Source organism: Lissotriton vulgaris, chromosome 3_1 (genome assembly GCF_964263255.1).
Source record: "Lissotriton vulgaris chromosome 3_1, aLisVul1.2, whole genome shotgun sequence".
Taxonomy (NCBI): Eukaryota; Metazoa; Chordata; class Amphibia; order Caudata; family Salamandridae; genus Lissotriton; species Lissotriton vulgaris.
Window position 1 is genome coordinate 1,185,061,741 of NC_141689.1, and position 12,699 is coordinate 1,185,074,439.

The window sequence follows — 12,699 nt, forward strand, 5'->3', positions numbered from 1 at the left end:
TGTTTCTGAGCAGCCCCTAAAAATTTGGGGGGGGTTCGTCAAGGGGGGGCCGAGAAAAAAGGGGGGGTCCCAAAATGCGTTTTTCCCATGTTAATTTCCATAGGGCGTTTGGCCTCACTTTTAGCTCGAACGGCTGAATGGATTTGCACGAAACTTGGCAAAATTGTAGGGACTGTTAGCCCGATGTGCCTTTGCTGGGTCTCAATATATGTCCTCCAGTGGATTTTGAGAAATTAACGTTTTAAAAAATTTATATATCTGTGACAGCGTCCCAGATAGCGCTCCAGATCGCGTACTTTTCGCGTCACGGAGCTTTGCGAAGCGATGCTGATTGGCTCTCCGGTGTCTGTCAACATTCTAAACAGTCCGGAGCGGCCGCCATCTTGTCACTCGGTAGGATCGAGAGACAAGAAGAGGTGAAAAACGAAGGGGGAATTTAATGAAAGGGGGCAAGGTAGACCCCTCTTGACCCCCTAGGAATGATGTTGGGGTTATTAAAGGGTCCCGTGGGGAAAATTAAAAAAATTTGATTTTTCACGGTAGAAGCGCTTCTCGGTTCGCAAACTAACGGCTGAATGGATTTGCACGAAACTTGGTAAAATTATAGGGACTGTTAGTCCGATGTGCCTTTGCTGGGTCTCAATATATGTGCTCCAGTGGATTTTGAGAAATTAACGTTTTAAAAAACAGATATATCTGTGACAGCGTCCCAGATAGCGCTCCAGATCGCGTACTTTTCGCGTAACGGAGCTTTGCGTAGCGAAGCTGATTGGCTGTCCGGTGTCTGTCAACATTCTAAACAGTCCGGTGCGGCCGCCATCTTGTCTGTCGGTAGGATCGAGAGACAAGAGGAGGAGAAAAACGAAGGGGGAATTTAATGAAAGGGGGCTAGGTAGACCCCTCTTGACCCCCTAGGAATGATGTTGGGGTTATTAAAGGGTCCCGTGGGGCAAATAAAAAAATAATTGATTTTTCGCGGTAGAAGCGCTTCTCGGTTCGCAAACTGGTAGCGAAACGTGAATTCGCCTTTTTGTGTTTTGATTTCATTAAATTACTAGGTATAAGGGGGTACGGGAGACGTATCCTGACCCCTTTTGTTTTCTGAGGGTGGCTGAGGAGGCTCATATATGTTGATACATGTCTTCCAGCGGCTGTGCGTGAGCGTTTTTTTTTTTTGCTGCGTGACGTCTGTTAACGTTCGATTCGATGGAAATCAGGAAGTGTTGACCGCCATTTTGTCACTGCGAGGAAATATTTTATTTGGTATAAATAAATCATTATTGATAAACATTGTCTGCGCCATCTTGCCTTTTTTGCAATGCCACACTTTTGTTGAGCACAGCAGCCATTTTAGATGCCTTGACCAGACCCACTGTCTGCACCCTCGCAAGCATCTCCCCCACGCACTGGTCACTCCCGCTCTCTTTCTCATGTATGGGCTAGAAACCTCCTCCCATCTGCGCTGTTCTTCTCTGAGAATCACACCCTGTGCCCGCCCGACACCTGCCTTTCACCCTATTCACTACCGCACCCTCTGACACTCCTCTTCCTCTGTGTCCGAATGTCCAGGCCGGTCCCAGGCTATCACCTAGCCCTGCAGATGTAGTTTATGGCCCCAGCTGTAGAGAATCACCCCTCTTCAAAGGAGTTAAGTAGATCAAGGCCCCCACCCGATGAGATCCGTCACACCACACGCGTTCCTACTATCTGATAACCATCCTGTATTGTGCTTGGGGAGGGGATTCTCACTGTGAGGGTGTGTGGGTCCGAGCCTGAAGCGGAAGATTCCAGGGATGCCTTTTTGTACATCAAAGTCTTCACAATTATGTGTCACATTAAAAATATATAGCACTCCAACAAAGTAGTAGGTTTATAACACTTTAATAACTTATAAATATATACATCGCAACAAAAACAGTAAACACCTTAACATTTTTTTATTAAAACTGAAGCAACAATGGTCAGTAGCGGTCTGTTGTGCGAATAGTTCCAAGGCAGCACAACGTGCTGAGTTGTGGACGGCACCCAGGTGAAGAACCATCCCTTCTTTAAACGCCATGAAAAAACTAAAGTGACAACTTCCTCATCCTTAATTTGTCTTTCTCCGTTCCTTAAGATGTCATCTGTGTCAACCTCTTCCGAGAATGCTGATGCGTTAGGGATTTCCTTGTGTTTCTTAATAGCATTGGTGTCTGCAAACTTCTTTGTCAATTCTGTGAACATGACAGCTGCTTCATAGACAGACGATATCTTTCTTAAGTCATTAGTGTTAAGTGTGTCTGAAACTACAGTGCCCTTCTGTTTTACTTTCCTCAGACACTACAGAGTTTTGTGTGTTGTTCTTCTGAGCGACAATTATTCCAGAGGTTTCAGGTTCACTTGTTTTGTCCTGCAGTGAGTTAACAGCTTCAGAGACTTCATGTTTATTTGCTATGTCCTGCTGTGCGTCAACTGCTTCAGAGACGTCAGCCTCATTTGTTATGTTTGACTATAGCCTGGACCTGCCCGGCCGCGCCAAAAATGGAGCCGGTATAAATGGGACTCGTAACTCCTTGTTGTGTACTGGTTGCCCAACCTTGATATCACGAGATACGTATGCAGTTTTGAAGCACATGGCGAGCAGGGACGAGAATTGATTGAACATTTTGACATCCCTATTGATATTAAGTTCTGATGTGTTATTGATTACTGTACTATTGAAAGATTGAATTAACGTCACTCATGGTACTTGCCCGCTTTAGCTGCACTGTGCCTCGTCAGTAGCGGTCTGTTGTGCGAATAGTCCCAAGGCAGCAGAACGCGCTGTGATCTGGACGGCACCCAGGTGATGTCCAGTAAGTTGCCGCACTGGTTTTGGTATCCTACAATGCTGCTCCGAAAAACGGTGTGGGGCGCCCCGGGGGGCGGGGGGGGAGGCGGCGTGAACGGGCCTCCCCAGGTGGAGGCTCGTCTGCTGTAGTGGGGCGCCCCTTTACCGTTTCAGTTGCCATTCCGCCCGCTTTTGCTACACTGTGCCTCATCCGCCATTCAGCTGTTTACCGCCCGCTCTTGCGGCTACAGCGTCTCGCTCACCATGTAGTTGAGTTGCTCCCACTCTTGTGGTGCAGCGATAGGCGGCTGCCACAGGAGTCTTAAAATGGCGGACGGCTCTTCGGATTTGGGCCTGGTCCACTAACATGGCCCTGGGACACCTTGGAACTCGGACGTCCCCTGAGCCTTGAAGATTTTACAAAAGTCTTGGGGGCTCCCGACTCCTGCAGGCTTCCGGTGGGGAGCGGCTGCCATGATTGCTCGCGGAATGACCACGACGGAGCCACGAGATGGTGGTGCTCTCAGGCTGACGCCAGCTTTAGTCTGAAACATCTAGAAACAAGGTGGGGCTTTCATCGTTTGGGAAAAAAAAATGTTTTAATCCAATGAAAAGTGATATTTTTAGGTCATATGATCAAGCCTTCCATCATTAGGAAACCAAAAGTAAAATGAACCAATGAAAAGTTTTATTAACAAGTCACATGACCTGTTATGCTTACGTTACGCGCTGCGCGCCGTGCTCTGGATCGTTTCCAGGAAGCTGCGCCTTGCTCACCGGAGCACTTCCGGGTGCGCTAACGCGGCGCGTCATATGACGCATTACGCGACAACGCAGGTCCAGAATATAGTCAAAATGTCTCCACCAACCAGCGGTCGGAATACAACCCCTTTCAGCAGTCCAAAAAGTTCTGTTAAATGACAACAGAAGGGACAGGCAACAAGAACAATCAGTCAAAGAGGGGAGGGCAAGTTCTTCTCTACCGGGTCACGTTGGGGCTCCACCGGAACTGATTGAATTGGTAGTCTACAGTGTTTCTGGATGTTTCAGATTGAAGCTGGCGTCAGCATGAGAGCACCCAATTCTAAAACAGTAAATGCTTCGATAACAATCAATCAAATGTAGAGGGAAGCAGGCACGACGGGTTACAATGGGGGCAAAGGCTTACGTTCCCTACCCTTCACTATCTGCAAAGAGAGAATACTCCTAAAAGAAAAGAGAAGGGGGGGGGCAGCGTTCAAAGCACATCAGCGTGCATAAATACGAAAATGTTTTTACCTACCACGTACTTGACATTTTACAGCTTTTGATATTTGCTATTAAAAAACCATGGAAATTCACTGAAAAAACCATAGGTTATAGACCATATATAGTTAGGAATTAGCATTTACAAAACCTTAATTTACTCGCACAAAACCATAGAAATTCGCATATATAGTTAGTTGCAATAACTATATATTGCGCACCCGCAATCCACTGCTGATGATGTCACATATTACATCATTCATGACATGGTCAGTGACATCACTGATGACATCACTGATGACATCACTGATGACATCACTGATGACATCTCATTTGACATTACTGATCACATCACTGATAATATCATTCATGTGATAATACGATGAACCTCTTCAGACTCTAATATAACCTTAGATACAATCAGTGTAAACAGACACTCACAGATTGTCACTCATCCATGGAGTTACTCACATATCTAGTCAGTCATGAAAAGAATCAATCACTCCTCCATTTCCTCAACTATACAGTTATACACACCTTACTAATTCAAACATATTCTAACACATATTTACTCTCTTATACAATCTCTGATACAAGTTCACAATGATTCATAAAGCCACTCTCACATTCACTGGCTCTTATGCTAAGTTATTTATATATGTCAACTCTCACATGTACTGTGTTTTACATATGTACTTACTTTGACATGTAGCACTGAGATATCCATTCACTCACCAATACACTCATGCACACAGTCAACTGCCCATACAGCTGTTTCCACATGCACGTTTGAACCCATACATCTAGTGAATCAACTGCTCACACATCTATGCACAGAGTCATACACCTCCCAGCCACCCACACACATACTCAGTCTCCCATACAAATACTTGGGCAACCAATCAATAACCCATATAGTTACTCATATAGCTACTGATTAACACATGCAGCAGTTTACAGAACAACAGACATAATGATGCACAAATTATGACAGTTTAGTCACTAACCCATGCACTCAGTGAAACACATTTAATCACTCTCTCATACAGTCAGTCATGCACCTACTAAACCCTTCATCCAGACACTTATACATCCACTCATTCTTCAATATGTAAGACATATTTTAACTTTACACAAACATACAAACACTGGTTGATGTCATCAGTGATGTCATCAGTGATGTCACTGACCATGTCATGAATGATGTAATATGTGACATCATCAGCAGTGGATTGCGGGTGCGCGATATATAGTTATTGCAACTAACTATATATGCGAATTTCTATGGTTTTGTGCGAGTAAATTAAGGTTTTGTAAATGCTAATTCCTAACTATATATGGTCTATAACCTATGGTTTTTTCAGTGAATATATATATATATATATATATATATATATATATATATATATATATATATATATATATATATATATATATATATATATATATATATATATATATATATATATATATATATATATATATATACAACTGCAACTGCAGCAGTGTAGTTGTAGGTCAAATTGACTCATGCCACTTTTGCTTTTAGAATGTTTACTTTAAACAATCTGAAATACAAGGATGTGTTGTAATGTTTTCTGTCAGCTCTTATGTGATTGTTTTTTAATGACAGAAATCATTGCAGACCTTACAATTTCAAACAATTTTATCCATTGCTTGCACTACATTTCACTTTGCTAGATTTTCTAAAGTGAATTTTCACACTGTGAAATAACATGCTAACACTGCATTCCTTGACTCTCTCCAGGTGACTTCTGCCAAAATCTCATGAATACTTTAGAAAATACAACAGGACTGAAGTTTTTATGGAGCACATTTCGTCCACTCCTGATGGGGAAGGTTTTATACACGCCTGACAATCCTGTATCCCGTCAAATCGTTAAAGAGGTGAATCGGTTATTTTGTCATGAATGAGATAATACACAATGTGGCAATGAGTCAGTGCATGGAGGTAATGTTTACGGTGGGATTATGCCTTCAATCCAATGATTATGCCTTAATTCAAAATCTGCAATAATTACACTAACCCTCTGTTATATACGTAGTTGGTATTCTCTGGCACTATGGGGCATATTATCAAGTTTTATCTCCGCTTTTTTGGCTTTAAAAGCCAAGAAAGCGGAGATAAAATTATCTCCCTATTACCTAGCTGTCGCTAACACCAGTTAGCGACAGCTAGTAGGAGATAGCGACCATCTTGGGCCCCACTTTGCATGTCGGTGATATTTATCACTAATGACATGCAAAGTGGGCGTGCCAAGATGTTAGCGACTGGAAACAGTCGCTAACATCGCAATCTCCTATTACCAACTTTTGGAGATATTCGCCCTCAGCGCGAATATCTCCAAAAGCTAACACCTTCCCTGAGCAGTTCTTAGCCATGTTATCCAATGGGAGATGGATAACATGGCTAAGAGCATTAGCTCAGTAATGCATGAATATCGCTGACTTTTCAGCGATATTCATGCATTGCGGCCGATTTTTATCGCATTTGCGATAAACTTTGGTAATACCAAGGTTTATTTGCCATAAAAATCGCCGCAGCTCAGCAGTAAATTTTTGTCTCTAACCAAGCAATAGCGATAATTATGCTTCAAAATAGTTCTAAACGCTGTAAAATGGATGGAAAATTAGCACATTACTTACAGGTATGTAATGTGAAGCTAAACAGCACATAGATGCAGAATAGCACGGATCGAATAAAATGGCAACAAAAGGACATTTTATGTAATACAACCGTTTGTGTTTCATTTTTGATGATTTATACCTGAAAATTCCAGACAAATCTCTCAATATTAATGACCTATTGTGCTATTTGAATCGGAACTCAATTATGAAATATGACCAAGGTGCCAGATAGACGCACGTGCTCATCGCAAAATGTAGCTGCAAATCTTCAAACTTTACATGAACAGTCTTTGATTTTGAGATGCGACACGTATGCAATGTGACACCAGGGAATGGTGAAACATGGCATTAAGCAAACATTGCTAAGGCCATGCTCCGCCATTCTGAAAATGTAGGGATGCTCCTTATTCACAAGGATGCTGCACACCCTTGCACTTCCCCTAGCACTGGCACTAAATATAGCTGTCCAGCTCCGACACCGGTACCCTTGCACCATACTTCAAGGGTGTCTACGTTGGAGTGAATGATTGTTTGTGTGCAGGAAGGTGTCCCTTCCTGCAATCCAGAATGGCGAATTATTACTCCAATGTGTGCTGCTTTGTGCAGCACACATACAAGTTGCAAATCACCATTTAGTTATATGATTGTTTATGTGCAAGAAGGAACAATCATTCATGGTGATTTGATGTTTCTATGTGTGCTGCATAATGAAGCATACATAGAGACAGCAGAAACAAGGAGAGATTAAGCACTTCTCCTCTTTTAGCAGAGAAATTAAGCATTTCTTCTCATTTCCCCATGTTAAGACCAGGTTTTCCCTGGTCTTAATTTGGCACTGCCTCCATTTACGCCATCCTTGTAAATAGGGGGCTACGTCAAAATCAATGAGTGTTGGGGCAGAGTGCCCACTGTAACACCCATTGCATGCACCTTTCACACTTAGGGCCCAATTCCGATTTCGGCTGGAAAACGTTTGTCCCGACACGGACCCGTCATACTTTCCGACTCAACTGTACACACGCCTTCCGAATGGCTGAGTACGATGTGATGCTTGAAATTTACAACCGACACAGTCGGAAAAAATGTTTACGCCGAGAAAGGAGCCTGACACGATAGACTCGTACGCGAACGACTCCATGTAGCCAAGCATTAACACTACACGACAGACTCCAACGCGAACGACGTTAAATAGTCCAGCATTAACACAACCTAATAGACACGTATGCGAACAATTCGACACAGCTAAGCACATACACGACGCAACAGACTCTGTCTCGTCCCAGTTGAACGTGTTCTGGTGCGAAACGGAGCTTAAATACACCTTGTCCGAAGGCTGCGAGGTGCTAGAAGCGGCACCCTGTACGACATGTAGAAATAATGCATCGTACTTGCGTGTTCGGAAATTGCTTGTGAAAAGCCTCTGTACGACTCGAATTCTGTGTTTCCTGAGTGTGTTCAGTCTTGGGACAGAGCACGAATCGGAGCGGACGATTCGGTCGGAAATTTGCCTGTAATACGCATCGTACGTGCTCATTTGTAGAAAAAAGCTACAGATACGTGTCTGTCGTAAGGTAAGCCTACGAATAGCATTGGGAAGGCATTTTTAGCGACATCGGAATCGCCCCCTAAGTGTAGCATGAAAGGGGCCCCTATTTACAAGGCGTTGTTAAGCCACGTTAAGGGGCTTAATGCGGCCTTGTAAATATGGCGAAGGGTTTATCGCCAAAGAAACGTCATATGAACAGACATTCCCGTGGTGATAGGGCCTTGTAAATATGCCCCTGGATTGTGTAACAAAACTCCAGTTACTGAGGGTCATAGAAAGACCTGTCTAATGAATATTAATTAGGCAAGCCATGATTTTTGACACTCTGTATTTAGCTAGAAATATAGGAATGGTGGCTGCAACGAATGTTCCCAAACTTGACCCTATTTTAGAAAAAATCAGCCTGTGTTCCCTAAAGCCAGTGCTGCTTAAAAAAAAGATTACTTAATGTGGTAAGGCATAGAGGGCCCAACACGATTCCCCAGTAGTGGCTGCTTCGGAACCGGGGTGGTGAGCCAAGCGGGGGGTGGAAATAAATGTAAAAAAAAATAATAATAAAAAAATTAACGTACCTTTTCCTTCGCCACGGCCTCTCCTGCTTACTCTTCAGGTCTGCATCAACACCGGAAGCACTCAGGCTTCCAGGTTCTCCAAGCCAGAAGCTTCAGAAGCATCGTCCTGATTGTTCTGAACCTCCTGTTTGAACACTCAGGCAGTGCCTGGGGAGGCTGGGCATGTTCTACATGGAGCTGTGCAATACTGCCCAATGGAGGACATGCCAAGTGCACATGATGGTTTGTTCTACTGCAGAGGGCTGTCCAAACTGTCATGTGCACTTAGAAGAGCAAAAACCACTACTCACTCTGCTTGGCATCACAGAATCCCGCCCCCACCTGGCTCCGAGTGTGGCATCGACAAATAAAATGATAAGAACGTCTTGTTATTACCATTTTCTTTTTCTTTTGTGCACTACTTAAATAGCAGTGGGGCGATGCTCCTCCGCCTTAGCGGAGGAGCCACCGCTGCGATTCCCAAAGGCAAAGCTGTCCAACTGGGGAGATAGCTTTCCCTTTGCGAATATGTCACCACCTCCTTCCAAATGAGTGGCATCCAATTCTGATTGTAGTATATATCGCAGTCGAGAATAAGCCCACTAGGACCCCTCAAGCAATATGTTAGAATCACGTAGAAGTATTTGCAAACCCACACCCTCATCCTGGTTAGATGCTGTGAGAGTTAAGACACTGTTGCTTTGTCAGGGACTGAGGGAGATGTTAGTGTCTCAGTGTTGATTCAAATACTACACAGATATTAGCTGAGGAAATGCAAGAGTGGAGCCTAGCTGCTGGCTGAGAAAAGGACAATCATTACTATCTGAATGAATGGTTGGAAACATAAATAATGAAGGAAAAAGACAATTAGGAGGTACATAAATAATTGTACTTTTTATATATTCACTTGGTACTTTATACTCTAATCACAATTCAGCTCCCAACACACTAATCTTTTTTTCATATCTCTTGAAGCTGTTATTCCTTGTAGCTCAATTTAGCTCACATCTAACATTTTATATTGCAGAGGTGTAGTTAACTGAACTCTGCAATAGACTTATAGTGACTCTCAGTACACACACCAATCTACTTTTAATGAAGCACTTCACATCAGAAGTTAGTTGTCATATTCATACTGAGAATTGCAAGAGTCAGTTGCGGAACAAATCTTGAGAGGGCCATGCAAAGTGCATGGATGAGCCCCCCCAGCCCCCCCCCCCCACACTCTGGACTCTGTCAGGAGCTCTCAGGCCCACCAGCACATTGCCATGGGGGGCCCCTTAGAGCTTGAGGGACTCCTCGCACTGCGGTGGCTGTGGGGCTATTATTACGCCACTAGCAAAGGTATTAAAAGCTTAATCAGATGTTATAGGTATGCATGCTGCACGTCCCTTGCACGCCTGTGTGACACAAACAAAGTAGCACCCACTATACACAGTAAACTGGCATTTCTGTTCTCATTATCTGGAGGATTCATTCGCGAGGGGATAGAATGTTGGGTGGGAAGTGCTGCAGTGGAGTACCAGAATGCAGAACAAAGGAGGTCAAACTTGGGCTTCTTTGTATGCCCAACTGTTGCCATCAGTTTCTGGATTGAGGTGTCGAATAATTTTATAATCTGTTCTTCCCAAATTGGGGATGTATCTAGGAAAATGTATTCAGTGTTTTCAATTCAAGATGGAAGGTTTTCAGGGCATTTCAGTTTCTGTTTAAATCCTTTAGTGAAGCATCTACAAGTGATTAATGTGCCACAACACATTTGTTTATCTATATTACAAGGCTTTAATCACCCATTTGCTACTATCTTTGCCCTTGATTTTCGATCCTTTGTGGCTCAAGAGTTTGCTGGGTTTCTTCTCTTCTGTATTCTACTTTTTTGGCTCATCCTCCTTTTTGATGCTGATGCAGCTTGAGGACTTGCTGTACATTAATCTTGATGTGCAATAAAATGATTCAAGTTGCCAAGGAGGTTTTTTATCCTTTGCCCTTTTCCCCTCCTACTTAAATCCCTCTTAAGAAGACATTTGACACCTTCATATGCTATATTAAGTGCCGAGTGGCATTGTGGTATCTTGATCGACCGTGTCTCAGCTATAGGAATTAGGAACAAAGCAAAAGAACTTCTTGCATCCTTCCTAGCTGACCGTCCACAAACAGTAAAAATGGGCCATTTCACCTCCCACACCTTCACTCTTCCATGTGGCGTCCCACAGGGCTCCTCGCTAAGTCCGACACTGTTTAACATTTATGTTTCGGACTTAGCGAGGGTAATAAAAACTTAGGGAATTGCCCTTACAACTTATGCCGACGATACACAACTGGTGCTATCTGTACATAGTGAAGGCACTTCAGTTGCTGCAAATTTCCAAGAGGGAATGCGGGCTATCAGTACCTGGATATCATCAAACTGTCTCAAATTAAACTCTGACAAAACAGAGGTGATGACATTCGGGAAACTGGAACCTGCTTGGTCCCCTCAATGGTGGCCACCGGAGATGGGAGCTCCACCCCAACCAGTCACTAAGGTGCGCAACCTGGGAGTTATATTTGATGACAAAATGACCTTTCATCATCACGTCGACTCCGTGGTCTGTTCATCTTTTTTTATCCTAAAAAGGATCAAAAAACTCCTGCCATACCTTCCCTCCTCAGCCGGCAAAATTCTAATCAGCACCTTGGTCTTCTCCAAAATAGATTACTGTAATGCCCTCCTTCTAAATGCCCAGGAAAAAGTCATGACAGACTGCAGCTAGTCCAGAACGCTTCTGCTAGAGTTTTACTGGGAGTTCCCAAGTTCACATCCATTTCCCCATTTGTCTGGCAACTCCACTGGCTCCCAGTCAGGAGCCGAACAAAATTTAAGGCACTTTGTATTGCCTATAAAGCAGTTAACAACTTGGGCCCACAGTTCCTTAGAAGAGCCCTTTGTCCCCTGGTACATTCTAGAACTCTTCGCTCCTCCTCTGCTCACTTGCTTAAAGTCCCGCGAACAAAGAAGGCCAACTGGGGTGACAGGTGCTTCACAGTTTCCACGGCCAAACTTTGGAACACACTGCCCCTGCACATCAAAACTGCCCCAACTCTCATCAGCTTTAGGAAAAAATTTAAAACCTGGTTCTTTACACTATAATCTACCTGCTGTAGCTATGGTTCTGTATTCTGAGCGCTGAGACACCTCCGGGTAGATGTGCGCTTTAAAAATTGCATAAACATAAACATAAACAGTGCTTTCCGCAGGCAAAACAGATGGCAGTTCAACAGTGTTCAGTCCTTTACAACAATTTATTCTAATATTCACTCATGATGAGAAAAATCAGACATTGTATTGCACTAAATCCAAATCAGCGCCCATGGAACTTTGATTGTACCTCAATATTTTAAACCTGGTCCAAATCAATGTGTGCTTGCTCTCCATCCTCCTCCTTCATTAGCAATGAGATAAATATGTACTGAGTTTAAACATTGAGACCATTGCTAGGATGACTTCTGGGGTCAAACGTCCTACATTCAGCCCAAAATACATAGTCAGAGTACATGGTTAAAAAGTAATCCGTTAATTTAATCCAGAACATAGAAGAAGAAGGAGCGAGCTTTCGAAAAAGCACTAAAGGAAAATTGTTTAATAATGTTTGATTTTGTTAAGCATTACACAGACGGCAGGTGAAACTGAACTTCCATAGATCCCTCTTGATGCAACTAATTCCACCGCATATAGCACCACAAGCACAGAATGCAAATGATCTATGCACTGCACGATGGTGATGCCAGGGCCCGAGCCTAGAGGAAGAAGGTGAGACAGGCAGGGTAGATACACTCTCCCTTCTGTGGCATCCCTTTTTCGGCAAATAAGAGGCACAGAAACTACACATTATCCCGAAGGGTTTTTAGGATCACTCATG

The 12,699-nt window shown here is 43.4% G+C and overlaps 1 protein-coding gene across 2 annotated transcripts in view; it reads left to right on the forward strand.

Moving 5' to 3' along the window:
* The window catches only part of LOC147727632 (phospholipid-transporting ATPase ABCA1-like), a 2,839,360-nt gene that overhangs the window by 844,883 nt on the left and 1,981,778 nt on the right, over positions 1-12,699 (forward strand). For both annotated transcript variants that reach the window (XM_086961649.1, XM_086961650.1), the window contains exon 10: positions 5,823-5,962. In XM_086961649.1, coding sequence (XP_086817775.1) covers positions 5,823-5,962 — 140 coding nt within the window. The remainder of the gene's footprint in view (positions 1-5,822; positions 5,963-12,699) is intronic.